The following is a 27062-nucleotide window of genomic DNA, read 5'->3' as shown; positions in this document are numbered from 1 at the left end:
ATGAATTTTTGTTTGGTCAAAAATGTAGAATTTCAGTGAAATCTCAAATGATACGAAAATGGTGATCCAATTTATACACTGAAAACAAGTTGGCCAAACTCTGCATATAGATCGGCTCTGGTTGATTGTAGCATGTTATAAGATGTAATTGTTTTCATCATATTGCCTGTATCAATCAAGAAGAGATTTAACTGAGGATATGATCTCTTAAACATGGGAATGTAATACTTTAACCCATACAATCCTAACAAATACAACTAAATAGTACCGGTACACACTCAATTTTTTAAAACATGTATACATGTATGTAAATTTATATGTCCAAACGCAGGGTGCTTACAATGTATATACTTGTGCATTAAAAATAGTGCATTTCTTCGACTTTGATGAGTTGTTTCTCTCTGTAAAAAAGAGGTAACAAATGACAGGTACCAGGATTTCTAAATTGGTAGATTTCTTAGCAGATAAACGCCTTCCCATCTACTAAACATGAAAAACAAAATATAGATTTCACAACAGCTATTTTAAAACCTCCTTACAGCATTTCAAGGTACATTTTCGATTGAACTTATGTACACTAAATCATGAATTATGTGCTAGAAAAAAAACTTTTCTTTTTAAAAAATTTTTTTTTTGCGGAAATGAGGCATTAGACCAAGACCCCTTTTTAATATTTGCAGACATACCGTAGTTCAAGGAGAATTGAAAAGAAAAAAAAGGCAGCAACAAAAAACAGCAAAACCACGCCCACATTTTTTTGCAGTATACAAAACAGTTGTTTATACCGGTACATATTTAAAAAATAATAATGATATTGAGTTCTTGTACATGTACATGTACTCCTGATTATTCCCCTGGCTTGAGCATGGCTGCCATTACGGCACTCTAGCATTTCAAGGAATTAATTCCTGCCAGGTACACATTTTGATGTTGACTAATGACTATAAAGTATCTTTTGAGCTGGAAACGGAAGATTAAAAATGTCTGCTTTTTTGTTTCAAATCTTGTTAAGAGACCTGAATACCTGCACCAATGGATGAAAGACTATTTAAAGCACATTACACAACTTTAATACTTGATCGCTTACAGGTCGGAAATCGTTACCTCAGCAAAAAAAAATTAAAGCGAGGCTCTATCTACATGTACTATGAAGAAAAAAATGGAAGAAATTGTCAATAGCTCGTGATATGCAGCTGTATTGATTCAAATTATTGATATTACACCCCTCCCCCCCCCCCCCCCTCCCAAGAATGAAGCAAGCCCTTTACATTTCTTTTGGTCATTATACATTCAAGTGATTTACCATGATAGCAAATGGAGGTTGAAATTATTTAACATGCACATTTCAGTTGTTTTGGATTGCTAAATCCAGCCTCGATTTTGATTGTTCATTGTTTATCGTCTTGTTCAATATTTTTTTGGGTATTCTGTTACATGTACAGTATTTTGGTTGCAATAAAAAAATATATATACAAAAATGAACGTACATGTATGCTTCACTCCTGGAGAAAAAGAAAGTCATATTTTTTTCTTCTCCTTGGGTTCCTATTCATCCCATTTTTCTGGACTCTCACTTTTAACATCAAGTAGCAAACTAAAGCATGAGGCCGAGAGAGACTAATGAAGGCAAGGTCACTACCGGGTCAAAATTTTGAATATTTGAATATGAGTAAAGTCAACAAATGTTCGATACATTTAAATAAAGTCATAACTTGTCATAACATTTTTCATAACTTCATAGTTCAAGAAGGCCTGGGAGTGGCACTGTATAAACAAACTCTACTCTTCTAATTAATATCTGGTAGGAATTATAGAAAATGTATATGGATAGGAATACTTTGATGTTCAAAAAGTCCATAAAGTGGCACTATCAATCTTTATTGCTTTGTTTGGTTACCTTGACCAATCACACGTCCATGTCAAGGGCAGCTGCAACGGTAACGGGGACGCTCCTTCGGTACGGAATCTTATTCTTGCGGATCACTCGGCCGCAGAGATTCAAGAGGGGTGGCAACGCTAAGTCTTTCAAGAGTTGCTTGGTGTCTGGATTGCTACAGTCCTCGATAACACTGCTACCCGTTTCAGGATTCCTCTTGAGGATAGGGCAACCCCATTCGGCTAAAGGAACCACAATGTTGTTCCGGAATGTATCCGTCTGCTTAGAAGCTGGACACTTCTTTACCAGAAAGTGGAGAGCATTGTAGCCTTCCATGTTCACCTGACATGGGTCTGCACCGCACTTAAGCAGCATGGTCACCAGGCGCTCCTTGATGTTTTTTTCGTCTACTGGCCTGCGGCGGGCCACTACAGGGTAGTACATATGAATGACAGGTAATCCTGCATTCCGTTTGGGATGTCGTACTACCGATGCACCCTCTGGACCCTCCTCAGCAGAGGCTCTCTCTGCTTCATGAAGATGCCGCATGACATCTATCGTCATCTGATATGCCATGACAAACTGGTGCACCAATGTGAGGAGAAGTTCCTTGTCTTCATCATTCAGCTGCGGGTGGTTTGCATAGATAGCGAGCAAAACAAGGATATTTGTTGACTTGTACCTGTGGTACTGGACAGCTTCCTTTCGTCTTTCAGGCGTCATCTCACTGACATCAGGGGACAAATTTATTGCTGCTAATTTTAGAAGGACCACAATCTCCTCTAGGTTACTGTCTGCAAGGCAAACTTGATTAGGATCCAGCAATCTGTTCATACTTTCGACAGCAAAGCCGCAGAAGAACCCGGACTCCATTTCTAGATTTGTTTCGTGTCGTAGTGCCCGAAGTGCCAAGCTTTTACCTTCCGGGGTAGGTCTACATCGGTCTACAAAGTCTCTAATGGCCTGCCAAAGGTAGTTCTTCTGACCTTCCTTGGACAGAATTCGTTCCCGGATAATGAGTGAGATCACCTGGAGGTAGGTTTCATTGGATCGAATCCCGTCTAGTTCCTCCTGGTTTACTGGCTCACAGAAGTCACCGTATGGGGATCTTTCATCAGTTACACCCTTGGGTTTCTCGTGTGGTGAGGTGAGTGCCTTGGCCAGAGTATCCAGCCCTATCTGGTGTCTCTCTTTAAGGAAAAAGTGCGATGCCATCAGCTCAAGGGCTTCTACTGTTTTTTCATGTGACAGATTTTTCATGATTCCTGTACTGTTATAGACCCCTAAGAGATTTCCAGTCAATGCTCCTATCATGATGGGTGTCAAGCCCATTGCATTCTGTACCTGGCTTGCCCCATGCTCCACAAGCATCCTGATGATCCTTTCACCATCTTTAACACAACCTCCTCTGCATCTCATCTCTGAATGCTGATTCCACATGGCACTGAACGCTGAATGCATCGGCAGATTCCCATGTTTGTCCGGGATGTTCGGATCGGCTCCCTTCTGCAAGAGATACTCCACGATGTTGGTGCACATTTGTTCACTCGCAACAGCAAGAGGTGTGCTCTCATCCGTCATTTCTCCGTCTTCCTGACTGCAGATGTACTTCCTGTTCACGTCTGCCCCATGTGCTATGAGGAGCTTGACACACTCAACGTTTCCAGTGGAACTCGCAAAGCATGCTCTGTGCAAAGGGAAAGCATGATTCACCCTTGCACGGTTCTTCAAGAGAACTTCAACTGTCTTGTGATGCCCAACGTTGGCAGCATAAACTAAAGGAGTGAGCTCCTCATTGGTGTAGTCATTGAACTTTGATTCCTCAATGTCAGTGCCGTATTCTTCTACTAGAACTCTCACCATGTCTGTATGGCCGGCGGCTGCGGCTGCCATGAGGGGAGTGCGGTCAAATGGATCCCTCCATAACAGGGCACCTCTCACCCTGCTGGCCCTCTTGAAATGCATCAGAGACCGAAGTCGCTGAACGTCCCCTGTGGAAGCTGCATCAAACACTGCTGGGCCCAGTTCTTCATCATGTCCACTTGCCATCTTCCTGCAAAGTAAAAGAGGGAGATGATTTTAAGATAATTACTTAAAGACTTACATGTACCGGTACATGGTATACTTATAAATAGTACAATTCCCCACTTATGTTTTCAGATCTACAATGGGGCTTGGAAATCTGTTCAAAATTCCTTTAAAGCAATGCCTGTGGGCTGGTAGTCTTTCCCATTCAAAAACGTGTGCGCAACCCACATATATTTAGATTCAAACTGTACAAAACTCAACTGATTTCTCTAAAAATCGGTAGTTTAGTGACAATTGATGACACCTAGCTAAATAGCAGTAAAATACAATTTTTTCAACTCACTGATGTTAGAAAGAATAATTTGAAAATTAATATTGTGAGTCTACTGTCAAACTTGCTTACAGCCACATCGGCAGCACTGTGTGCATTTGTGTATTGACTATTCACGTGTACAATTGCTGCCTATTACCACATAGGGTATAGTGCAGCGCTAGAGGTCAATATGCATTAGCATTGACTCTCTATGGCTTTTTTGGAGTGCATCGACAAACACATGGTTGAGGTCTCGCTTCATTTTGAAAAGACGTCATAACATTAAAAAATGGCAGAACATAGCTGCACACTATGTGTTGTGGCGTGCCCCTGTAATCCAGCTGGAAGTTACAAACTGATTCAGCAGAGGACGAGGTTCGAAACCGAGTCCCGTCTTTCGGATGGTGACGTTTAAACGGTCGGTCCCCAGACGTAAATAATCATATCTGATTGATACACGTCTGTAAAAACACAACACACACACACACGCAGTATTGCCCGTCTTAAATACACAGCATGGCATAGAATCTAATTAGACCCCCTAGGCCCAATGTAAAACCAAAAAAATCTGCACCCTCTTTCAATTCATGAAATCTATGAACATTTCAATGTTCGTAAATATCTCAGAAAGTTACCCTTTTTTTTTAATGAGAAATTTTATGCATAGAGTAAACAACAAGTTATACCATCAAGCCCGTTCTCCGCCATGCTTTTTAAAAGTTAGACGAAGTTGAGAGCAAGACATCCGGCAAACAGCAAAAAATCTGCACCCTCTTTCAATTCATGAAATCTATGAACATTTCAATGTTCGTAAATATCTCAGAAAGTTACCCTTTTTTTTTAATGAGAAATTTTATGCATAGAGTAAACAACAAGTTATACCATCAAGCCCGTTCTCCGCCATGCTTTTTAAAAGTTAGACGAAGTTGAGAGCAAGGCATCCGACAAACAGCACACATGAAAAGAAGCATACGGGACTGAATAGTCAACATTCACACAGAGCCTTCAGCTAATGTACCAGCTAATGTCCGCCATGGTTCATTTTATTATAAGTGAAATTACACCAGTACTCACCACAGATTGTTTTGAGATGAAAAATGAATTGAATGATGTTCAAATCACCAGTGAAATTAAGCTAACGTAACGCTCAGATAAGACTGTCACTGTCAGGCAAAATATAAAAGCCACAGTTAACAAGGTAAACAAGCTAATTTCGGAAACGCCCTCTGCGATAGGTTATGGCGAAAATAATAATCGTCGAAAAAAAAATCTTTGTTTGTGATTATGTTTTGTTTTGATTTTGCTCATGTTTGGTTATTTGAACCAAAATTTAGATTCCTTGTACAAAAGGTGTAAACCATGCATGAATCCAGGATATTTAAAAAATGGACAATCTGAAAGGCAAAGGGGAAACATCAGACCTAATAAAAAATTAATACTTAAAAGTGGTGGTGGTGGTTGTTATTTTACCTGACTGCTAAGAAAACATAAATGCTTGTAAGTAAGCAACCAGACGGCCGACGGCTTTAGGTCCTCTCCGAGGGACCTGGTAATGAGGATGCCTTACCAAAGGGCACTATAGCGCATCGCCTTGGTTACGAACCCGGGTCACCGGATTACGAGACCACTGCTCTACCGATTGAGCTATCGCGCCTCCTTGACAAAAAAAAAAAAAAAAAAAAAAAAATCGGGCCCCGACAAAAAACAACAACAAATGTAACAAATTTTGGTTGAAAATTTTGAAGTTCTTTTTCTCGTGTGTAGTTGAGTTATGGGACAATCATTATAATGAAAAAGAGGCAGCTTGCTCCTCCTGACTCTAGATTTCCGTCCAAGATTTTTTTCTTCTTCAATCTCAATTTATTTTCCATCTTTAAAAACAAATTTAACCTAGTATTGATTCATTGTATATTAAAATAATAATATAAACATAAACATGGAGGGATACCCTTAATAGGCAGGTTGCTTGTAGGCAGGGCCCCGATATACAATATACAATGTATAACTTTGTTAGAGAAATACATAAATAAATAAAAAACTTTGTTAGAGAAATATCTAAACAATTGAGAGAATTATAAAACAGAAAAATTAAATATAAATCAGGAAATTGCGATCACCTAATAACAGCTACTATAAATAGACAGATACAGGTACACGTCCACACACAGACAAACATACACCCTAGCATACACACACACACACACACATGACCATATGCCGACAGTTAAGAGAAAATAAGATAGATGAGATAGAGTAAAATATCACAGGGAAAGAATACATAGAGAGAAAGAGAGAGAGAGGGGGGGGGGCAATCTGAAATAATATTGGAGATAGTTAGTAAGATAGGAAATCATTTAAAAGTCTAGAAAAGTACCTATTAAATGTTCTCAATGATTTTAATCACAAAATAAGTCATTTTAGAGATACCCTGCCGTAAATAAACATTACATCGATAGGCCATTGTATCTCATTTTTAGTTATTTATTTATTTATTTGAAAATATTTATACAGGATGACAATATCAACCAGCGCTCAAAATACACGGGGGCGGTGGGCGATTCGCCCCCGTGGGCTACATAATCGCCCCCGTCAGGTTGCTCACGGGGGCGATTGCAAAATTAAAAATCGCCCCCGTGGAATTATAAAATAAAGATTATCTTTTCTGTCATAACTTTAACACAATATTGAGTTTCAATTTTCAAACCTTAAACCAATGAAATGGAACTTAGATTAGCGTGCAAGATTTCTCGTTTTATTAGTATAGGCCTATTATTACCGTTTCAGCTCACAGTGCAGTGCCGCCGTCAGCAGTGGTTATAGGCCTACTTCTTCTTAGCGGTACGTGTGCACGCTGCCGCGCCATGTCTGCTGGAGCTGGAGGCGATCGCGCAAGGGCAGAAAGATGGACATGGAGAAGTTTTTCGTTGTGAAAGCGTTAACCCGCTGAAATCTGGTGATTTCAAATGACCAGCAAATAATGAACCTCAAACAGTAAATCAATATTAGGGACTTTTAGATCTGCACGATGAGAACGTGGACTGCAACGTGTGACCCCCCCCCCCCCCCCCCCCCCGGCCCCCTTGGGCTGCCAAGTGAAAATGTGATATTAAACCGGGGGGATGCTGGAGAGGAGGACTACTAATCTATTTTATTTTTTTCAGGGGGGGGGGGAGTGAAGCGCCGTTTTAGCATGACTTTCTTTTTAACTCTTACTTTCACCTATCTCAGATAACCCTAAGTTTTTGGTTGCTGCTTTATATGTAGTTGATAATGCATGATTAAAATAAAGAGAGAGAGAGGGACAGCCACCATCATTTTGCAATGGTTCATGCAGGGTTCGTGTAATGTACATTTTGAAACCATTTCTTAGCGTCTCAACCCCAAAGAAATAGCAAAACTATTTTTGAGGAAAAGCATTATACTGAATTAAATAAAGAATAATAGCTTTATATTGGATGATACTAATACTGATACGGGCTAAAGACAATGTGGTATTTGTATAGAGGTATTCCAAAATGAAATTCTGATAATCAACATTTGTTCTGGTATCATAAATGTATATACGCATAATACAACTGATCTTTATGATTTCTTAACGTGACATAGCTTCTTCTCCCCCTGCAAACAAAAAAAGAAAACAAGGTTATTTAATAAAAGGATCATGCGACAAATAATCATTGTGATTCAAATTGATGCAATGATTTTTTTGAATAAGCAATGCTTTTCACCAGAATCTTGTTTGTAAAAACGACTTTTACAAATCTCAGCCATGCAAATCTGCCACTGTGTTGTAAGATCACTTTCAGATTAGGAGAAATGTATTCTTTAATGAGTATTTTACATTGAATGGAACGTCTCAACTCAGTAAGCATGGCTGAGATTTGTAAAAGTTGTTTTTACAAAGAAGATTCGGGTGAATAGCAGTGCTTATTCAAACAAATATTCGCATCAATTTGAATCACAATCATTATTCGTCGCTTAATCCCTTTTAATGACCTTGTTTTCTTTCTCGTTTGCAAGGGGAGAAGAAGATATGTCACGTTAAAGACATCATAAAGATCAGTGTTGTATGCGTATATTATACACAGGCCAGTAACAGCTATGTAGCTTGTAAATTTGTAAGAGGGAAAATGCTGATTGAAATGATAATGATGAAATAGCAAATAATTGAGGAGTATCATAGGTACCAATTAAATGGATATTTGTATAAAAAAGAGCCCCCGTCAGTACTAAAAGAGCCCCGTGAGAAGGCTCACGGGGGCTCTTTTTGGGGGGAAGAGCCCCCGTGGACAAAAAATTAATTTGAGCCCTGATATCAACCAAGGCTGTTTTTCATATTGGTCCTGTTGTATAGTGACACCGATTTCCTAGCTTGGTACGACACAAACTTGACAATTATTGGACGAGATCGCTTTTTGTGCATTATCTTGTCATTGTCATCGTTGGAGGTTTCTTGGTTACGGACCGGTGCTCGCGGTCTTTGATTGGAGCTCCTATACTCTGCGCTATTTTAGGATGAAGCTGAATTCCAAGCTTTTCCTCCGCAATCTTGCACACAATCATGAGCGTCAATTCTGGGGGGACGGGGGGACACCCCCCCCCACGAATTTTCAGGTGGTGAAATGTCCCCCCCCCCCCCATGATTTGGGGTTAAAATCTTCTTCTTTTTTTTCTTCCTTTCTCTCTTTCTCTCTTTGTTGAGAAAAATCAAGCCAAATCAGGCGATAAGATTTTATTAATAGAAGCGTCATTAATATTACATTCACATTACCGGAAGTTCCAACATTGGTTTACGATGAAAATCCTTTCACTAACTGAAAAAAAATAATCAAATTAATCCCTTGTATCTTTCAAACCTTATGGCTGATTGTTCTATGGAAACGACAAATTAATCTATCTACCCCCCCCCCCCCCCCTTGCGTTCTTGTTCCTGTTAGTTGAACTTAAGAGTGTTTTCTTTTTAATTTGGCAAAAATTATGCACCAAATCGAGCCATCTATCCATCAATTTCAAAAAATTCTTCAACTTCTCGGGGGGGGGGGGGGGGCAGATCCCCCCTCAGACCCCCCCCCCCCCTCCCCTGCGTTCTTGTTCCTCGTTAATTTGGCAAAAAGTATGCACCAAAGCGAGCCATTTAAGCATCAATTTTTAAAAAAATCTTCAACTTCTGAGGGGGCACATCCCCTCAGACATCCCCCCCCCCCCTGCGTGGCGCGCCCATTCGCCCCCCTAACAAAATAACTTGGCGTCGCCCTGTCTGAAATTGTGTCCCCTCCACGGTCTAATTTGGATTAACGCCCATGCACACAATGTGTCTTCGTTCTTATTCTCAGGAACGCCAACCAAGCGAAAACAATTCTCTCGCGATTATTGTTCTTGATCGTTGCAGCTCCGCATCAGGGCACTGATCTGTGATGATTATATAATATTATGCAGGTCATACACATAAAGGCGGAATCATCCTCTCGACAATATTTTGCTGAATCACCCTTAGCTTTTCAGTGGAGCGGAATTAATGCAAGCAGAATAGAGTTCAAAGTTCATTCTATCTCGAAATGTGTGCATGAAAGTTAGGTAAACTGTACGACTACGGTAAAACATCATTCGGTCAATGCCATCCAACAAAAAACAAAGCAACAACTAGAAAGCCTGATACCTAACAATGGCTGCAAACGTAGAAAGTAAGTATACATTTGAATAAACTATTATTCGTTAAAGTTTGTTAGATTTTTTGTTATCATGAATGTCAATTTGAGGTCAGAGAAGTCAAATTATGACTTGGCCTTGCTGCATATCGCCAAAAACAAACTGCAAAGTTGAGATCTAAGGTATACCAGCGTAAATCATGAAGGTTGTCCTGTATACCCTCTCATTTATTTCGCTTAAATTTGAATGAAATGATATATATATGATATTCTCCATCGTCATTATCATATAATCAAAATTGTTATTATTGCTTTCATAACGTAGAAAGTAAGTACATTTTGTTAAACTATTCTTGGTTAAAGTTTGTTAGATTTTGTTTATCATCAATGTCAATTTGAAAAGTCGATATCTAAGGTAACAGGTAACAGCGTAAACAATTAAGGTTATCCTGTATCCTCTCAGATTTAGCTTAGATTCGAATGAAATGATATATCTATGAAATTCTTCATCGTCATTATCATATAATCACAATTGTTATTATTTTCTTTGTTGTTGATGTTGTTGTTATTATTATGTTTTATTATTGTTTTCATTCATGTTGTTATTACAAGTATTTAGTAGCAGTAGTGTAATAATACTTTTATTATTAGTAGTATCATTACTGTCATAAATAGACAGCCGCTCGTCTATACATATTGTGAAACATCCCGTTCCTTCACGATATTCAATTCAATTCAATTCAATGTATTGATTTGTCCGATGTCATTCAACATGGATTTTCTTTTTGCTCACATGTAAAATAAAGGCTCTGAAAATGTTTACAAAGAACAGAAATATAATACAAAGCAGGGATACATTTTGGGTGATGACAAAATAAATTCATACATAATAATGATTCTCGTTTAGTTATATGGCTTCTGTGATCTCCGCATTTTCAATCACTTCCTTCAAGATAAGATTGGACAAGCACTGGTCCTCTCAGCACCAAATGCTTCCATAACATTAATACATATATTTTGTGCGTCCACCCGCCATGCGAGCAAAAATAGTTCAGATTTATTAGAACGAAGCACCACTGACAATGCAACGACCGGAAGTTTCAACAGGATCACCTCACACTTCCGTATACTGATGCTGATGCTGAGTTAGTTTCCTTATTGTTACGTCATCTAGCTGTCTTCATGCAATCTATTTTATACAAATTATTTACCACTATACACATATAAAATTAGGCTTTTAAACTGAAGTATATCGGAATAAATCTGAAAAATTGAGAATACAAATGCTGAATCATATGGGCCACTGATTACCATGGACCACACCGTAATAATGACTTTGACCAAATATTAATTCCTTAACGAAACAGAAACGCAGGTAACAAAAAGGCATCATACATGTATTAATATAAAACGGGATGAATGTACCCTTGTAGTTCTTACATCAAATATATATCATCTCTTTCGTTTTGGGGGCATTTACCTGTAGGAAGTTATCAATAGACCAGTTTGAAAAAATTGTCAACTCTTTTCGACAATTCTCTTCTTCCCTGTTTATCAGACCATTCAATACTGTGTCGTCTGCATACTTCTTTAGATAGTTACATCATCCGTTACTGATTAACCATCATTTTGTAAATCATATGAAAAGGAGTGCCGACAAAACACATCCTTGAGGAGAACCGGTACACACTAAGAAAAAATGGTGCAACTATGCACCTTTAGGGGTTCAAACCGATGCAACAATAGCAGCACCTTTAGGGGTTAATTCCTGCACCCTTTTTAAAGGTGCAATCCTGCACCCTCTAAAAGGGTGCCAGATTGAACCTTTTAGGGGACGTTAGTAATCTTTATGGTTCAATCCTGCACCTTTAGGGGTGCAAACCGATGCAACAATAGCAGCACCTTTAGGGGTTGAATCCTGCACCCTTTAATAGGTGCAATCCTGCACCCATCATCGAGGAATACAAATGGAATCTGCTCGTACACAAATATATATTAAACATGCATGATGTTTCTTTGTTAGTAATCATATAATTAATATATATATTGCTAAAAACGTGAATGTAATTGTAACATGATCAGAAAAAATAAATAATATTGCTTAATAATTGCCGAAGGAAAATACAAATCACAAAATTGATGTGCATTGTCATAAATGCTTAACAAATCATAATAAATGTATTTTTATGTGAACGCGTAGAAAGTATCATGAATATGCATGCACTATGCAAATTTTTATTTTGCACCCTTTTAGGTCGATAGGGTTCAATTTTTTGGGAAGGGTGCAAACTCTTATATTGCACCCTTTTTTGAACCCCCTTTCCTTCAATAGGGTTCATTTTTATGTAAAGGGTGCAAACTCTTATTTTGCACCCTTTTTTGCACCCTTTTTTCTTAGAGTGTATTCAAAACAATAAATTCATGTTGTACTTCTACCTTTTGAGTTCTATCGGAAAGAAAGTCCCTAATCCATAAAATCATAAACGGCTTTACATATAGCTCTCTTTATTTGTCTATCATGACATAATTATGTACCTGTATTGTGTTAAATGATGGGCCTACTTCTTAGTAGGTCCATGGTTAAATGCAGAATAGAAATCAACAGGAAACATCCTTGCATATTGACTTAGTTTATCAGTGCGTTGTGCAATCATGACTGTGTACTACGGTAATCAGATTAAAATATTTCTTAGGTCGGTACGCACATTGTAATTTGTCAATTAGGTTTGATTTTTGAGACATCGAATGTTGTAAAAGGTCGTTTGGTATCAACGTTATCAGGGCACCTCCCTGAACAATTTCTAGGTGGACTAAGGAAATGGTTGAACAAAAAGATGGCGGCAATTTTTCATAATGACCATTGTGTACTACTTTAGAATTTACTCAGCTTGTTCAATAACCTACTCGCATTAATACTCCAAACAGCACCTCTTTCGTAGATTTAATATGTGTTTCCAACACAATTGGTCCATTGAAAACTGGAGTTCAATCAGTCGGACTAGGCGACCATTATATTTAGTGTACTTAGTCACAAAATTCACATTATCCAAAGTTAACGCCCCAAATCTCTTCTTTTAGAACGTTCAAGTCCTTGAACGAAAATGACTTTCAAAATGACCTTGCATCCATTGATTGGGATTCAGTCTTCTCCTTAGAAGACATGCAATGTCGACCAAATATGGGAAATATTTTCGTCATTAATACTTGGTGTTAGCCCTAGAGAGGGACTTCAACAAAAAGAAGTTCGACCAATTTAAAGCTAAGATACCGGAATCCAATTATCAAGCTAATCTTCAGCAACCTGTAATATAACCAAACCATGAAGTTGCACTGGGAAAAATGCACTTGCTTTCGAAACAAAGCGAACAATTTGAATATAAAATTGAAAAGGCTTTATTATAGGACTAAGCTTACGGAAAGCAGCAACGATTTTTGGAAAAGTTGAAAGGTGATAAATGATTTACTTCCAAGCGAAAAGTTTGAGAAAGAAAGGCATATTGTTATTAACCAAGAAGTTATTTCTGATAAACAACAATAGTACAATAAATATTTATTCAACCCATCATGACCTCATGACTTGAAACATTGAGATAAAAATGGTAGATATTTTATAATCATGAATATTTTGTTCTTAATACTTTCCAGGAGTTTTGGTTACTGGCGCATCAGGCTACATAGCCACTCACATCGTGAAGCAACTACAGGAAGCTGGGTACAGGGTCAGAGGAACCGTCAGAAGTGTATCCAACCCCGTCAAAGTTGGACCCCTCAAGGAGCTCTGTCCTAACCCTGCTCATGAGCTGGAACTGGTGGAAGCCGATCTGACCAAAGATGAAGGATGGAAAGAGTAAGTTACACCAGCGAGACCGACACAAGGGGCCCGTTTCACAAAGCCTCAATGACAAATGACAAAAATGAGTTACAAATCTGCTGATATCCAATCAGAAGCATAAATTGATTGTATACATACATCACGGTCAATAGCCAAATAGCAATCGGTTGCTGCGTTATGGGGCCCTGACCCGCAACCCCCCCCCCCCCCATCCCCCACTCAGTGTTATTTAGGGTACGCATATGCATGTTCACTCCCTTTGAAAGAACCCCCTATAAAGTCCGGTGTGTAAAGTCAATACGGGACGTTTTTTGTGTGTATTACGATAACAAATATTAATTTTGTATAATTATTTTGATTGGCATTTCAATCTTTTTAAAGAGCTGTCCAAGGATGCAGCCATGTCCTGCACACAGCGAGTCCGTTCCCCTTGGCTGCCCCGAAGCACGAGGACGAACTCATCAAACCAGCCGTGGACGGTACGGTCAGGGTGCTACAGGCGTGCCAGGAGGTGGGCGGGGTCGAGAGAGTTGTGGTGACCAGCTCCTGTTATGCAATCAGTGGTAAGACATGGGTACTAAATACTACCCGCCGCGGCACTAATGTCCTTTGGTAAGACATTGATCTACATTTGCCACTCTCCATCCAGGTGTTAAATGGGTACCCGGTAGGATGCGAAAGTTAATGTGGTTTGATTAGCAAGTGGCGCTTGTAAAGTGGCGACTGGCTGGAATGCTCCCCACGGAGTGGAGAATGTGCATACATTATTTGCGGATAATTATGAATCCGATGACCGGGGTAATATTATATATCTGTAAAGCGCATCGAGAGGGCCTGCGGCAGCGCTCAAAATACACGGGGGCGGTGGGCGATTCGCCCCCGTGAGCTACAAAATCGCCCCCGTCAGGTTGCTCACGGGGGCGATTGCAAAATTAAAAATCGCCCCGGTGGAATTATAAAATAAAGATAATCTTTTCTGTTATAACTTTAACACAATATTGAGTTTCAATTTTCAAACCTTAAACTAATGAAATGGAACTAAGATTAGCGTGCAAGATTTCTCGTTTTATGAGTAGGCCTATTATTACCGGTTCAGCTCGCAGTGTAGTGCCGCCGTCAGCAGTGGTTATAGGCCTACTGCGCCGTTAGTAGCGGTGCGTGTGCACGCTGCCGCGCCATGTCTGCTGGAGCTGGAGGCGATGGGGCAAGGGCAGAAACATGGTCATGGCCTGGAGAAGTTTTTCGTTGTCAGCAAATAATGAACCTCGACCAGTAAATCAATATTAGGGACTTTTAGATTTGCACGATGAGAACGTGGACTGCAACGTGTGACCTCCTTTTAAGGCACTGCCAGTGCTTAAAAGGACGTCACATATTGTGAAGGACGTAACACGTCCACGTCCACGTCCATGCAAATATAAAAGTCCCTTTTGAGGAGAAGAGGAAGACCAAAATGTCGTGGAATCAGGGGCGGCGATTTCTGTTAATGACCGGGGGGGACGAAATGCGATTTTTTTTTTTTACGAGGATGTTATGCGAGGGAGCGTAGCGACCGAGCGAGATTTTTTTTGCAATTTTATTAGTCTAAACGCTGCACTCTTGGGCTTTCCAGAGCCTAAAAGTGTGTTGCAGTCATTATTCAGTATATGCTATACAATTTGTTTTGAGGGGGGGACGTGTCCCCCCCCCCCCGTCCCCCCGGGATCGCCGCCCCTGCGTTGAATGATATGGTAACATGGGCAGATCTACGGCGGGGGGGGGGGGGGGGGTAGGGGGTTTAACCCCCTCCTCCCACCCCCCGGCCCCCTTGGGCTGCCAAGTGAAAATGTGATATTAAAGCGAGGGGAGGGGGATTCTGGAGAGGAGGACTACTAATCTATTTTATTTTTTTCAGGGGGCGGGGGAAGTGAAGCGCCGTTTTAGCATGACTTTCTTTTTAACTCTTACTTTCACCTATCTCAGATAACCCTAAGTTTTTGGTTGCTGCTTTATATGTAGTTGATAATGCATGATTAAAATAAAGAGAGAGAGAGAGAGAGAGAGAGAGAGAACCACCATCATTTTGCAATAGTTCAGGGTTCGTGTAATGTACATTTGAAACCATTTTTTAGGGTCTCAACCCTAAAAAAATAGCAAAACTATTTTTGAGGAAAAGCATTATACTGAATTAAATAAAGAATAATAGCTTTATATTGGATCATACTAATACTGATACGGGCTAAAGACAATGTGGTATTTGTATAGAGGTATTCCAAAATGACATTCTGATAATCAACATTTGTTCTGGTATCATATGTATATACGCATAATACAACTGATCTTTATGATTTCTTAACGTGACATAGCTTCTTCTCCCTCTGCAAACAAAACAGAAAACAAGGTTATTTAATAAAAGGACCATGCGACAAATAATCATTGTGATTCAAATTGATGCAAGGATTTTTTTTGAATAAGCAATGCTTTTCACCAGAATCTTCTTTGTAAAAACGACTTTTACAAATCTCAGCCATGCAATTCTGCCACTGTGCTGTAAGATCACTTTGAGATTAGGAGAAGTGTATTATGTAATGGGTATTTTAAATTGAATGAAACGTCTCAACTCAGTAAGCATGGCTGAGATTTGTAAAAGTTGTTTTTACAAAGAAGATTCGGGTGAATAGCAGTGCTTATTCAAACAAATATTCGCATCAATTTGAATCACAATCATTATTTGTCGCTTAATCCCTTTTAATGACCATGTTTTCTTTTACGTTTGCAAGGGGGGAAGAATATATGTCACGTTAAAGACATCATACAGATCAATGTTGTATGCGTATATATTATATACACAGGCCAGTAACAGCTATGTAGCTTGTAAATTTGTAAGAGGGAAAATGCTGATTGAAATGATAATGATGAAATAGCAAATAATTGAGGAGTATCATAGGTACCGATTCAATGGATATTTGTATAAAAAAGAGCCCCCGTCAGTAATAAAAGAGCCCCCGTGAGAAGGCTCACGGGGGCTCTTTTTTCGGGGGAAGAGCCCCCGTGGACAAAAAATTAATTTGAGCCCTGGCCTGCGGTCCTGAAATGCATATAAAGACGAACTATTATTATTATTAAATGGTATACTATGAGATATAAAATAACCGACGTATAGTATGAGCACAAAACTGGTACAGTATGCATGTGGTATAGCGTGAGCAGTAGCAGGTGCACTATTAAAGGTTCCGTGCCGGTTCCTGTCATTATAGTGACAATGCATGGAGTTAAATGACAAGGGTATCAGAAATGATATGAGGTGACAGAAAGAAAGAGAAAAACAGAAAGAGAAGAGGGTTGGGGGGGGGGGGAGTTTTAATATCAGTTATGCAGTTTATACCTCCAGCCATTTAGGGCGGGGGGGGGGGGTGTAGCCTAGGGCTCGATAGATGATTCATTGAGTGGGGTAAGTAGTGTGCGTGCGTGTGTGTGGGATGTTTTCCTCCCGTTGCCTTCCACTTCTCTCTCTCTCTCTCTCTCTCTCCCTCTCTCTCTCTACCTCCCTCTTCCCTTTTCGTCAAACGAATGGGGGTGGGGCAGGTACGTGTTCCTATTGTGCCCTTCTATAGCTACGTCAATGAGAGGTGTATTACATATGCATTTTATTGGTTAGAAGTGAGTTAAATGCGTCATCACTAGCTGCCCTAAGTAATTAATGCATGCAGTTTTAGATACTTATTTGGTACAATTAGAATTAAACTATACGTACACAGCCGCAACGATCGCTAATGAAAGAAAAAAAATTGAACAATTTATACAGTCAAACCTGCTTTTGTGACCACCTGTCTACAAAGACCACCTGCCTAAAAGAAAGTTTCCCTTGAAAATGGTTTCTCATTGAAACGTGTACTTAAGGAACCTGTCTACAAAGACCACTTTTGGCGTTTCCCTTGGGCGGTCGCTATATACAGGTTTGACTGTATCACCTTAGCCATCACAATTTGAAATATGCGATCATGACAATGACATATTACATACTCCAATCCTGATTTCTAGAGGCAATTTAATAGGGTATTGAAATTAGCAATCAATTTCTTTACAATCGTACTGAACAAAAACATTCAACTGGGTAGCATTTCACGAAACCGTCGTAAGAACAGATTCACCGACATCTCATTGAAACGCGTGTATTACACTGTACACGCATATTGTGTCGGCAAACTTGTACCCTTTACGTTGGTTTCTTGAAACGATACCCCTGTATCTTTGATTTTTATTTGTAGATTTGGCTGAGACCCCCAAAGAGCCTCTGACAGAGGAAAATTGGTTGAAAGTGGAGAAGCTTGGTCTTAACGCAGCTTACGCCAAGAGCAAGGCACTTGCTGAAAGAGCTGCCTGGGATTTCGTTGAAAAACTTCCAGGTACCTGTATGATTCTTTTATTTTAAAAGATGGTTATTCACTTGTGTACAATGTTTAGTACCACCCCTGTCATCATCATCATCATCATCATGAAAATAAGAAGCAAATGAAGAAGAAGAAGAAAACAGAAGATTATGATTAAAAAAAAATTAAAAAAGAACTTAGGAGAATAAATGCAATAATAACAAAGAATATTATGAAGAGGATGATGAGGATTTTGAAGAATAAGAAGAGGAGGAGGAAGAAGAAGAAGATAATGGGAAAGAAGAAGAAGTATATACTGATTAAATTACTTTGGAAAAAAAACAGTGATCCATCCATCAAACATGGATATTCTCTTCCTTCTTCCTCCTCTTATTGTTATTTTTGTTGTTGTTCTTCGTCGTCTTTTTCTTCTTGTTCTTCTTCTCAGGCTCGTTCACCATCTTCTCACACCATGTATTCACCTTTTTTTTTTCTCCCTTCTATTTTTTCTTATTTTTTCTAATATTTTACTCTTTCAACCACAATTTTTTTTTAAATCCATTAAAAGGTACAAGTACGAAGAAAACGATTCTTTTGAGAAACTAGATCAAACTGGATCGCGACCTTTATGCACAACTCAAAAAGGCGACTTTCCGTATTAACGATATAATTCATGTGATATGCAAGTACAGCCCTATAATTGAAAATCTGTTGACCTTTGACCTATACTACCGCTTCTTGCAGCTGAATCCAAGTTTGAGCTGGCCGTCATCAATCCGTCCGTCGTGTTGGGTCCGGCGCTGTGCGGAGCTCCTGGGACCAGCGTGGAGATCGTACGCCGTATGATGGAACGCGACCCCTTCCTGGCAGCTAAGGTCAGCTTCCCAGTCTGTGACATACGCGACGTCGCTAAGGCCCACGTCGTTGCCATGACACTACCCGAGGCAGCAGGTAAGCCTACTTGGATGGGTGTTACGATCATCAGAACATTGCACCTGAGTGGTATATCTGCTTTCAGTTAACCCATATAAGTTTCTCGGGGAGCGGCGATCCCATGAAGATATATATATATAAATATATTTTTTTTAAATTCATTTCATCATTATTATCATTATTTCTTCTTTCCCCCTCTTTTTGTAATGGGGGGGGGGGGGGGGGGGGGGGAGGCTTAGATAAGAAGCAGACAGTGGGAAGCTTTGTGAAGAAAATAAATCATTATTTTGGGGCTACAGAAAGTCCATGGTAGTAAATGGAAGTTGCCTACTAAACATTTTCGTCGGTTATAACAACAACAACAACAACAACAACAACAACAACAATAATAATAGATTAAGTCTTGTTTACCCAGGGGAGCCTTATCAGTATTAAAATTGTTCTACCTGAGGGCTCTGAAATCATATTATTGCCCCGCCTTAAGCTTCCATCCTCCATGGTTGTACGAACCATGCTCTGGCGACGAATACTCCGCATCAATCTTTAACCGAAATCTAAATGTCAATCCCAAACCAGGCAAAATACCTATAACACCAATCATAAACTAAACTAAAACCTAATTGGAATTCTAGCCTGAAACCGATATTCTACTTGATTGCAACCTGCCGGTTTTCCTTTGACCCAAGTATGGGTAATACGAACCTTTATCTTTGATTTTTTTTTTAAAGAAAAAAGAAATGCGGAGCAATAGACCGGTTTATATTATTTACATATTCAAATACATGGATGTTTCTTTCTTAAATAGATGAACTAAAATAATCGGAATCCAGTATGCATACATTACTTGTTGCTCTACCAGGCTAGCCTCTGGCAAGCTTTTAAGTTTTAGGTTGTCAAGAACAAACTATGTTAAAAAAAAGTATGCATAGAATGTGAATATGTTAATAAACCGGTCTATATAATTGTTGCCGGAGCATATAATAATGTCGGAGCACTCGGTAGATGTTTAATTAAATCATGTTAAACTTGAACTTGTATCCTTTTATTCTAGGTAATCGGCACATCATCGCTCCATGTACATTATGGTATCTGGAGATGGCTAATGCCCTGAGAGAGGAATTCGGCAAGCAGGGTTCGTAAAGAGATCATTTCATAATAACTTTTCGAAATTTTTACACATTTTCCCCATTTTACTCCTTTTCTCTCTCATCACAAAATACATTATAATTGTAATTGCCTAATCTCCTAAAGGAAGAATTCAGTAAGCAAGGTACGTAGAGACTCATATTTTTACAACATTTGTCTAAATTTCTTGCATATAGTGAAAGATAAGATTATATCGAACATTCATTTGAAAATCTGAACTATATAATAGTGTTCTCTTTCTTTTTTTGCTAAGTGTTTATTTCACATATATAACACGAAAAGAAAGGTTATAAAGAATGAAGACATCTAATGACTCTAATCAATCAAATTTATTATTTGGACCTTCCCCATAGGCTACAACCCGCCAACAAGTTTAGCCCCGTATTTTTTGCTGAAGGTGGGTAGCTGGTTTGACTCTTCCGCGAAAACGATTGTCCAAATTCACGGCCACAAGGTTAATTTCTCCGATCACAGAGTGAGTATTAAAGGCCCACTGCACTACTTGTAGCTACTTGCGCCCTCTTACAACAAACAATGCCTAATCGGTGACCATCGGTCCCCCATGATCCTCTTTTTCTTATGTTAACTGAGAGCTGAGTTGATGAGATAACCACCTGTCCAGTGACCTTGCAGGGCGCTCTAATCCCTCCTGTAAACTATGGCAGATAAGCTTTAAGACCCGGTCACAAAGAATCACTACAAAATATCAAAGAAAACCAAAACCTTCATTCCAAATTGTTTTTTTATTGTAAAGTTAAAAGATTTCGATAAAATCTAGGAAAATTTGCACGGAGTTGGAAAGTTGAATCTTTTGTAATAACTTGTCATTAGAGAGAGACATTTGATTTGTTGACATTTTTATGGACACCTCTTCATGCTTTTTGTCCATGTAATTTCACAAATCTGTTATTTTCTTCTAATTCATATTTGTTCGTGATCCGACTTCATTACATCTTAAGGAGAATATCGTTCTGCGTACTATATCTTATTTTCAGAGATCATCTAAATCACAAGAAAGAAGGAAAACGTTTCTTTTTTAATAAAAAAGGCCCGGGTACTCGCCTAATACGGTATACGGCGATGTGCCTCTCCAACGGGTAACTTTTTTGCAAAAAATCCCTAAACATGGGGTATGATTTTGTGCTGCAAAATCCCTAAAAGTGCCCCCACTTTTCAGATCTTGGCCTTAAACATGAGTAACTATTTTCTCCAGGATAATATCTCACCCATAATCTAGCTAAAGGGAAAATTCAGAAAATCCATACCAAATACGATTATTCCCCGCCTCCCCGGGATGGAGTGTTGTCCACAAAAGATGTCATCAAATTGAATGTCGCTCTCTGGTGACATTCATTATGTCACTACCTTTAAGTTATTTCAAAAAGCTTTAACTTCCTTATTCCTTACCCAATTTTGTTCCAATTTCAACAAATTCTATTCAAATATTTAAAATTTAAATAACTTGGTAAGAAGGTTTTTGTTTCCTGTAAAGAACCACAGTGAATCGCCACGAATCACAATGACCCACAAAGAATCACAACGAATTACTTCGAATCATAACGAACATGACGAACCTCAATAACCTATATGCCCCTCAAAAGCTGCGAATGATGAAAGTGATCGCTATTTAATACCAATCGTAATTAAACTGATCAATTAAAAGTAACTAATTAAATGGAGTAATACCTACTAACTTGCAATTTATTCGAATATCAACATTCAAAAGAGGTATTTGCAGGTCAAGATCTACTGTAGGACTCGCGATCAGCCTGGATCAATCGTATCTCTTTCATAAGAGACAGGACTCTGGTACAGTAAACCTTTGTCAGTGGGAATACAAAGGATGTAGCAGGTGGTTCTAGGACACCTACCCCCTGGACAACCACCGCCAGAAAACCACCCCTATGATACCCATCCTCTAGGACAACTACCCCTAGGGCAACCACCCTCTAGGACGACACTACCCCTAGGACAACTACCCCTGGATAACTACCCCCAAACAACTACCCCTAGGACAACTACCCCCCGGATAACTACCCCAGACAACTACCCCTAGGACAATTAGTCCCCAGACAACTACCTCCTACGACAACCATCCTCCAGGACAATTCCCCCAGACAACTATCCTAGGGGGTAGTTGTCTGGGGGTAGTCGTCCTAAAGGGTGGTTGCCCTAGTGGGTAGTTATCCTAGGGGTGGTTATCTGGTGGGTGGGTGGATGGCCAGGGCCGGGGTAGGTGTCCGGATACGAGCAGGGGGGGGGGGCGGGAGCGTGATTATGTGATGTAAATGACACCGGGAGTACTCCACTTTTGTCAGGAAGAATTCGTAACTTCTAGCTTTCTATCTGCAATACGATGACAATATGAATGTGACGACTGCCGTACGAAATATGACGGCATTCATAGTTACGAAAGGGTTACGAAAATCGTAAGAATATGACATCAACTAACCAAACTTAACCTAAATCTAGCCAGTTATATTCAGTTTTTTTCATTTGTTTCGTGTATGTCATACATCCTGTTAACAGAAGTCACTCTCTTTTGCACCTCAGCTTCGTCAAGTCCTCGGCATCACACCGTACGATCCCAAGGTTACACTGGTCGACATGGCATACTCGTGTATTGATCGCGGTTTCATCGTGAAGAAGAGTGCCTACAAACCACGGGACTGAATCTAATCAGCCAGTCAAATTGGCAATGCCATAGTACCCATAGTTGCGGCAAATGGATCATGTTTTCCTCTTTTATACCATTTGGCTTGAGGTAAACTCGTGTTTTTCCCCACAAATTGGTATGAATTGGTGTTGGTTTAATATTATTGATAGAGCTGTTATCGTATGAAAATATGAAAAGTATTACTTATTGCATGGAATGGAATGGTATTTTATGGAACAATGTCTGTAACGAGACTTTTCGAGGAATGTTTGAGATGTTTACACTCCTTGAAAAAAGCAAGTAAGAATGAAACAAACCTGTGAAGTATAACTTATTTCATAATAGTTTTTTATACATGTACTTGCATTTATCATAGTTAGAAATAGTTATTTTGGGCATTTTCGTAATATGTTATTATTGTAGTTATCATTTGTACAATTTTAAATTGTAAGTAAAGGAAAGAAATTTTTCCCTTTTTATAAGTAACACGAGAACATATGTAAATATGAAAATATGTCATGGATCACAAGCGCTGTACTTCACGACATGTACAAGTATACCAATATTATACTGTAAATCTGTAATCATATTGGGGTGTCAAATTGTATTATACAATTAACCCCTAGATACTAATCCAATGATTGGTCAAAAGCTGTCACGTGTCATTTTTTCCTGAGACTATCCCACGTTTTCAAAGTCGCCACTCATAACATTTAATTCTTTCGAATTTCAAACAAATTTATTTCTATTCATATTTTGTATAGGTTCAATGTATAATTTTATTGCAAATATGGTAATAATATTCAGATTCCTGTATAATGTACCAAGCAATCTGCCATAATGTACAACGATGGCGACCCGATACATGCTCCGGCGGCGGTTGCTCCAGGTTTTATTTTCATCAGGGATGTGGGGTTAGGATTGAATTAGTTGTTGGGTTTTGAGCTGGGTTTGTGCTTGGTGGTGGGGTTGGGTGCGGTGTAAGTATCTTGTCCAGGCTCGGGATTGGGAGTTCGATTAATGTACTGAATTGCCGCGGAGTAATTGTAGCCGGAGCAGGTGTACAATCATAATATGTGTACTAAACGAATTGCAATTTTACTACCATAATGTTATTATGCATATGTTTTACGTGTAATTTTTCTTTGTCACTGATGTATACTTTGTTCGGGCCGCGAATGTTTTTTTTAAAGAATTAAACCACTTTATTGAGGACATGCAGGGATGTAATGTAATGTATTCCAAAAATAGTAGGAGAGAAATGCCATTATCTACAGGTTTACTAAAAATTTAGATCGAAAAATTGTTGTCGATGGAGATGATGATGATGATGATGCTGATGATGATGATGATTTATAACAGATAGGATCAAGAGACAACCTTCCGATGAAAAGAAGATTTTTATATTTATCTTAAAAAGAAGGTAGAATGCAGTTTTCGTTACAAATAGATATGTTTATTGTGGGTCCGAGCATAAATACTATTTACAAGGCATGAGGTAAAACAATTAAAAGTCAAATCATTTATCGTGATAGATCAAATCAACTACATCAAATACACACTTTAATAGTCATTCATTTCTTTCAAGAGGGTGTTTCACAAAGATCTTAAAAATATATTCAAAAGCAAATATTCAAGTATTTTAGACTTTTCATAAATTCCAGATCAAGGAACATGAAATCTCTTTGAAGATAGAAAATATGAATGATTTGAATCAACATGTTATGCCTTTAAAAAAATCTTTTACAAAATCTTTTCAAAGATGCTAACGATGCTTAGAGATAAGTTCAACTTAAAAATCTTTGTGAAACACCCCCAGGACTACTAATTTCTTTCATTCACCATCAAATTCTTTAAAAATGTGACATAAAAAGTCTGCATTACGACAGTAAAAATACAATCCTTGTAATCTACCGCGATCTATTTAGACATTCAGATGACTTCAATATCATTAATGATGAATAAGAATAAGAAAGCGAACTTAGTCACTACGATCCTGCGGTCTCTCCTCCAGGTTTTACCGACTTTAATTCATTTTGACAAGAGACCCCCAGTCTCTTTACAATCTATTTAATGAAATGAAATATATAAAATTGAACATAAGAACATGGGGCACATTTTGCTCATTAGGAGCATCTTCATGTTAATATTGCCATCTGCGGATCGATAAAAATGAACGCAACTTCCCTTAATTGACCGAGCATAATGAATGACAACTCATATCGTCACTGATCGTATGTTTAGAATATTTGAATATCTATGTCATTGGGGCAAAAGTTAACTGAGCAGCACCGTGTTGAGTCTTGGCTTATTAACTGAAAATCGAGTCAATCCTTGCACACTGCATGGATCAATGTCATTTTTATAATCACTGCCAAATCATCGTCCGTTAAATAACACAATTCGAAACACCATTATTACGTCATCGGTTGACTATTGATGATGGTAAGAATAACAGCTGCATGTGAAATAGCACCAAGTTCGTAATTCTGCTTGCATTTTTTTCAATAAAGATGGAAGATAATGCGACATAGAAATACCAGATCGTCGCTGTTCACGTACACAAAAGTACATTTTATGTAATTATGAAAAATTAGGATATACATTAGAACTTGGACCTTCTGATCCATTTTCAGAGACATGGATGAAAAGCAAGCTATTGACTTTACAAGTGGCACTGACACATTTTACACTTCAAATCATCAACTAAAGCTTTCTTGGTTGAAATGCAATTGTGCTTTGTTTCTGTTGAGGCGATTACACAATCGATGGACGCGTGACGTCATCTTCCTTGGCCCGCAGACGAACACACCAATATTCTGTCTGTTGATTAATAAAGGAATGTGATAAATTATAAGAAAGAAAAATATCATGAGGAAAATTGGAAATGGAAAAGGTGAATGTATTATTTTGTCGACATCTTTAAATTCCAAAAAGAAACTTTCACAAGGAAACAAATTAACAAAGAAAAATCTGGGTTTTTTTTCTTGGATGAGTTTTTACATTTTTAAAAATGAATGTTGGTTTATCTTATTAAATAAACATGAGAACCGAAAAATTGTGATGTGACAGAATATATTCATGAAAATACGTTAAACTTTCGATTTAAGATTAGCTTACTACGTTATTTTTTTCCAAAGCACTAACTCCATTGATGCAGTTTGGTTGCAATGCGAATATACTCACTTTGGATTGCATATTGTGACGTCATTCAAAATATCTTTTAAATTTGGACGTCCCTGTCCTATACTACAGCATAATTGAGTGTCGGTAGACTCTGACCAGCCGCTCTTTGATATATTACCAGTCGTGTGTAAACGAAGATTTAAGAAGTCGGGTCGGTTCATCTGCCATAACTGGAGGTCGAAGGGGGTACATCGAGAATGGGGAGACGGGGAGAGAGAAAGGCAGATAATGACAGAGTACGGCACATGTATTGCAATCCGTACTTTACGATACAATTGAAGAAAACAAAATCACAATTTTAAGTTCTACGTTTGCTCCTAAACTTATTGTCCCACGAAATGACTGTGGATGCTTCAGCAACATTGTGATATTTGAGGCAGGGAGACCTTTTCACTAAATTTTGAAAGTATGAACTATGAAACTCTTGCTTGTACAAGAAATGAAACTCGTGATTTAAACAAATTCACTAGAATTTGAATCACAAAACGATTACAATGCCTAAACTCTCTATGCCACAATCAAGCAATATTTCAAAGAACTGTACCAGATTGTAAAATATAGGTTTGACGGAAAATTAATAAAATAAACTTCAATGGATATCTTTGTATTAACTGAAAATATAAACGTTCACAATAATGATGATTTCTCTTAGTACCTTTAATTGCAGTGAGTTGATAGTTTGAGTGAACCACTGGAAATGACTTTCATCTCGACAGATCCAGATGAAATATAAGCGAGAAAGTTTAAGTCTCGACAGCTCATCGCAGCCGAGGGACCTGAAAGTAAACAGCGCAAAGCAAATCATACATATTTATGACATGGATATTGATAAATGAACCTAGTAAATAAACAAACAAGCACATAAACAAACGAACAAAGCAAAAACAAACCTTCAGTAAAAAAAAAAAAAAAAAGGTAAACAGGATGGTTTCAATCTCAACAGCTCCTCGCAGTTAAGGGATATGTATACGAAAAGCGCGAGCAAAACGCAAATTGATACCAAGAATGGTAAATCAACTGAATCATTCAAACAACAAACCAACACACCCATAAAAAAAAGTGAACATACATGGAAAAAGGATATATAGCAACTGATAA

At 38.5% G+C, this 27062-nt stretch overlaps 3 protein-coding genes across 5 annotated transcripts in view; 1 reads left to right on the top strand and 2 right to left on the bottom strand.

Annotated features, from left to right (window-relative positions):
- Window positions 1-1273: 1273 nt before the first annotated feature.
- On the bottom strand, window positions 1274-5418 carry LOC100893048 (protein fem-1 homolog B-like). Its single transcript, XM_011670474.2, has 2 exons — window positions 5292-5418; window positions 1274-3929 (listed from the first exon to the last, which is right to left on the bottom strand). The coding sequence occupies exon 2, from the start codon at window positions 3923-3925 to the stop codon at window positions 1907-1909; it is 2019 nt and encodes a 672-aa protein (XP_011668776.2). The 5' UTR covers window positions 3926-3929; window positions 5292-5418; the 3' UTR covers window positions 1274-1906.
- Window positions 5419-9541: 4123 nt separating this feature from the next.
- Window positions 9542-24333, top strand: LOC589772 (NADPH-dependent aldehyde reductase ARI1). Its single transcript, XM_011665180.2, has 8 exons — window positions 9542-9898; window positions 13508-13709; window positions 14076-14257; window positions 17942-18079; window positions 18788-18994; window positions 20028-20108; window positions 20476-20597; window positions 22676-24333. Exons 1-8 carry the CDS (start codon window positions 9880-9882, stop codon window positions 22793-22795), a joined length of 1071 nt encoding a protein of 356 aa, XP_011663482.2. The 5' UTR covers window positions 9542-9879; the 3' UTR covers window positions 22796-24333.
- A 218-nt stretch (window positions 24334-24551) lies between these two features.
- LOC100889322 (NADPH oxidase 4) overlaps window positions 24552-27062 on the bottom strand; it is a 44535-nt gene continuing 42024 nt past the window's right edge. For all 3 annotated transcript variants that reach the window (XM_030995234.1, XM_030995235.1, XM_030995236.1), the window contains exons 16-18: window positions 26620-26740; window positions 25965-26134; window positions 24552-25601 (exon numbers count right to left, since the gene is read on the bottom strand). In XM_030995234.1, the coding sequence (XP_030851094.1) occupies window positions 25481-25601; window positions 25965-26134; window positions 26620-26740 (412 nt within the window). In that variant the 3' untranslated portion in view covers window positions 24552-25480. The remainder of the gene's footprint in view (window positions 25602-25964; window positions 26135-26619; window positions 26741-27062) is intronic.

This window comes from Strongylocentrotus purpuratus, unplaced genomic scaffold (assembly GCF_000002235.5).
Source record: "Strongylocentrotus purpuratus isolate Spur 01 unplaced genomic scaffold, Spur_5.0 spur5_scaffold_21, whole genome shotgun sequence".
Classification (NCBI taxonomy): Eukaryota; Metazoa; Echinodermata; class Echinoidea; order Camarodonta; family Strongylocentrotidae; genus Strongylocentrotus; species Strongylocentrotus purpuratus.
The sequence above is the reverse complement of the archived record's forward strand: the minus strand, read 5'-3'. Positions and strand labels throughout refer to the sequence as shown.

Excerpts from the sequence above, each read along its gene's own strand:
- LOC100893048 (XM_011670474.2), bottom strand. The coding sequence starts at position 3,925 with ATGGCAAGTGGACATGATGAAGAACTGGGCCCAGCAGTGTTTGATGCA.
- LOC589772 (XM_011665180.2), top strand. Across the intron at positions 14,258-17,941 it reads CTCCTGTTATGCAATCAGTG|ATTTGGCTGAGACCCCCAAA; the intron begins GTAAGACATGGG and ends TTTTATTTGTAG. Across the intron at positions 20,109-20,475 it reads AGAGGAATTCGGCAAGCAGG|GCTACAACCCGCCAACAAGT; the intron begins GTTCGTAAAGAG and ends CCTTCCCCATAG.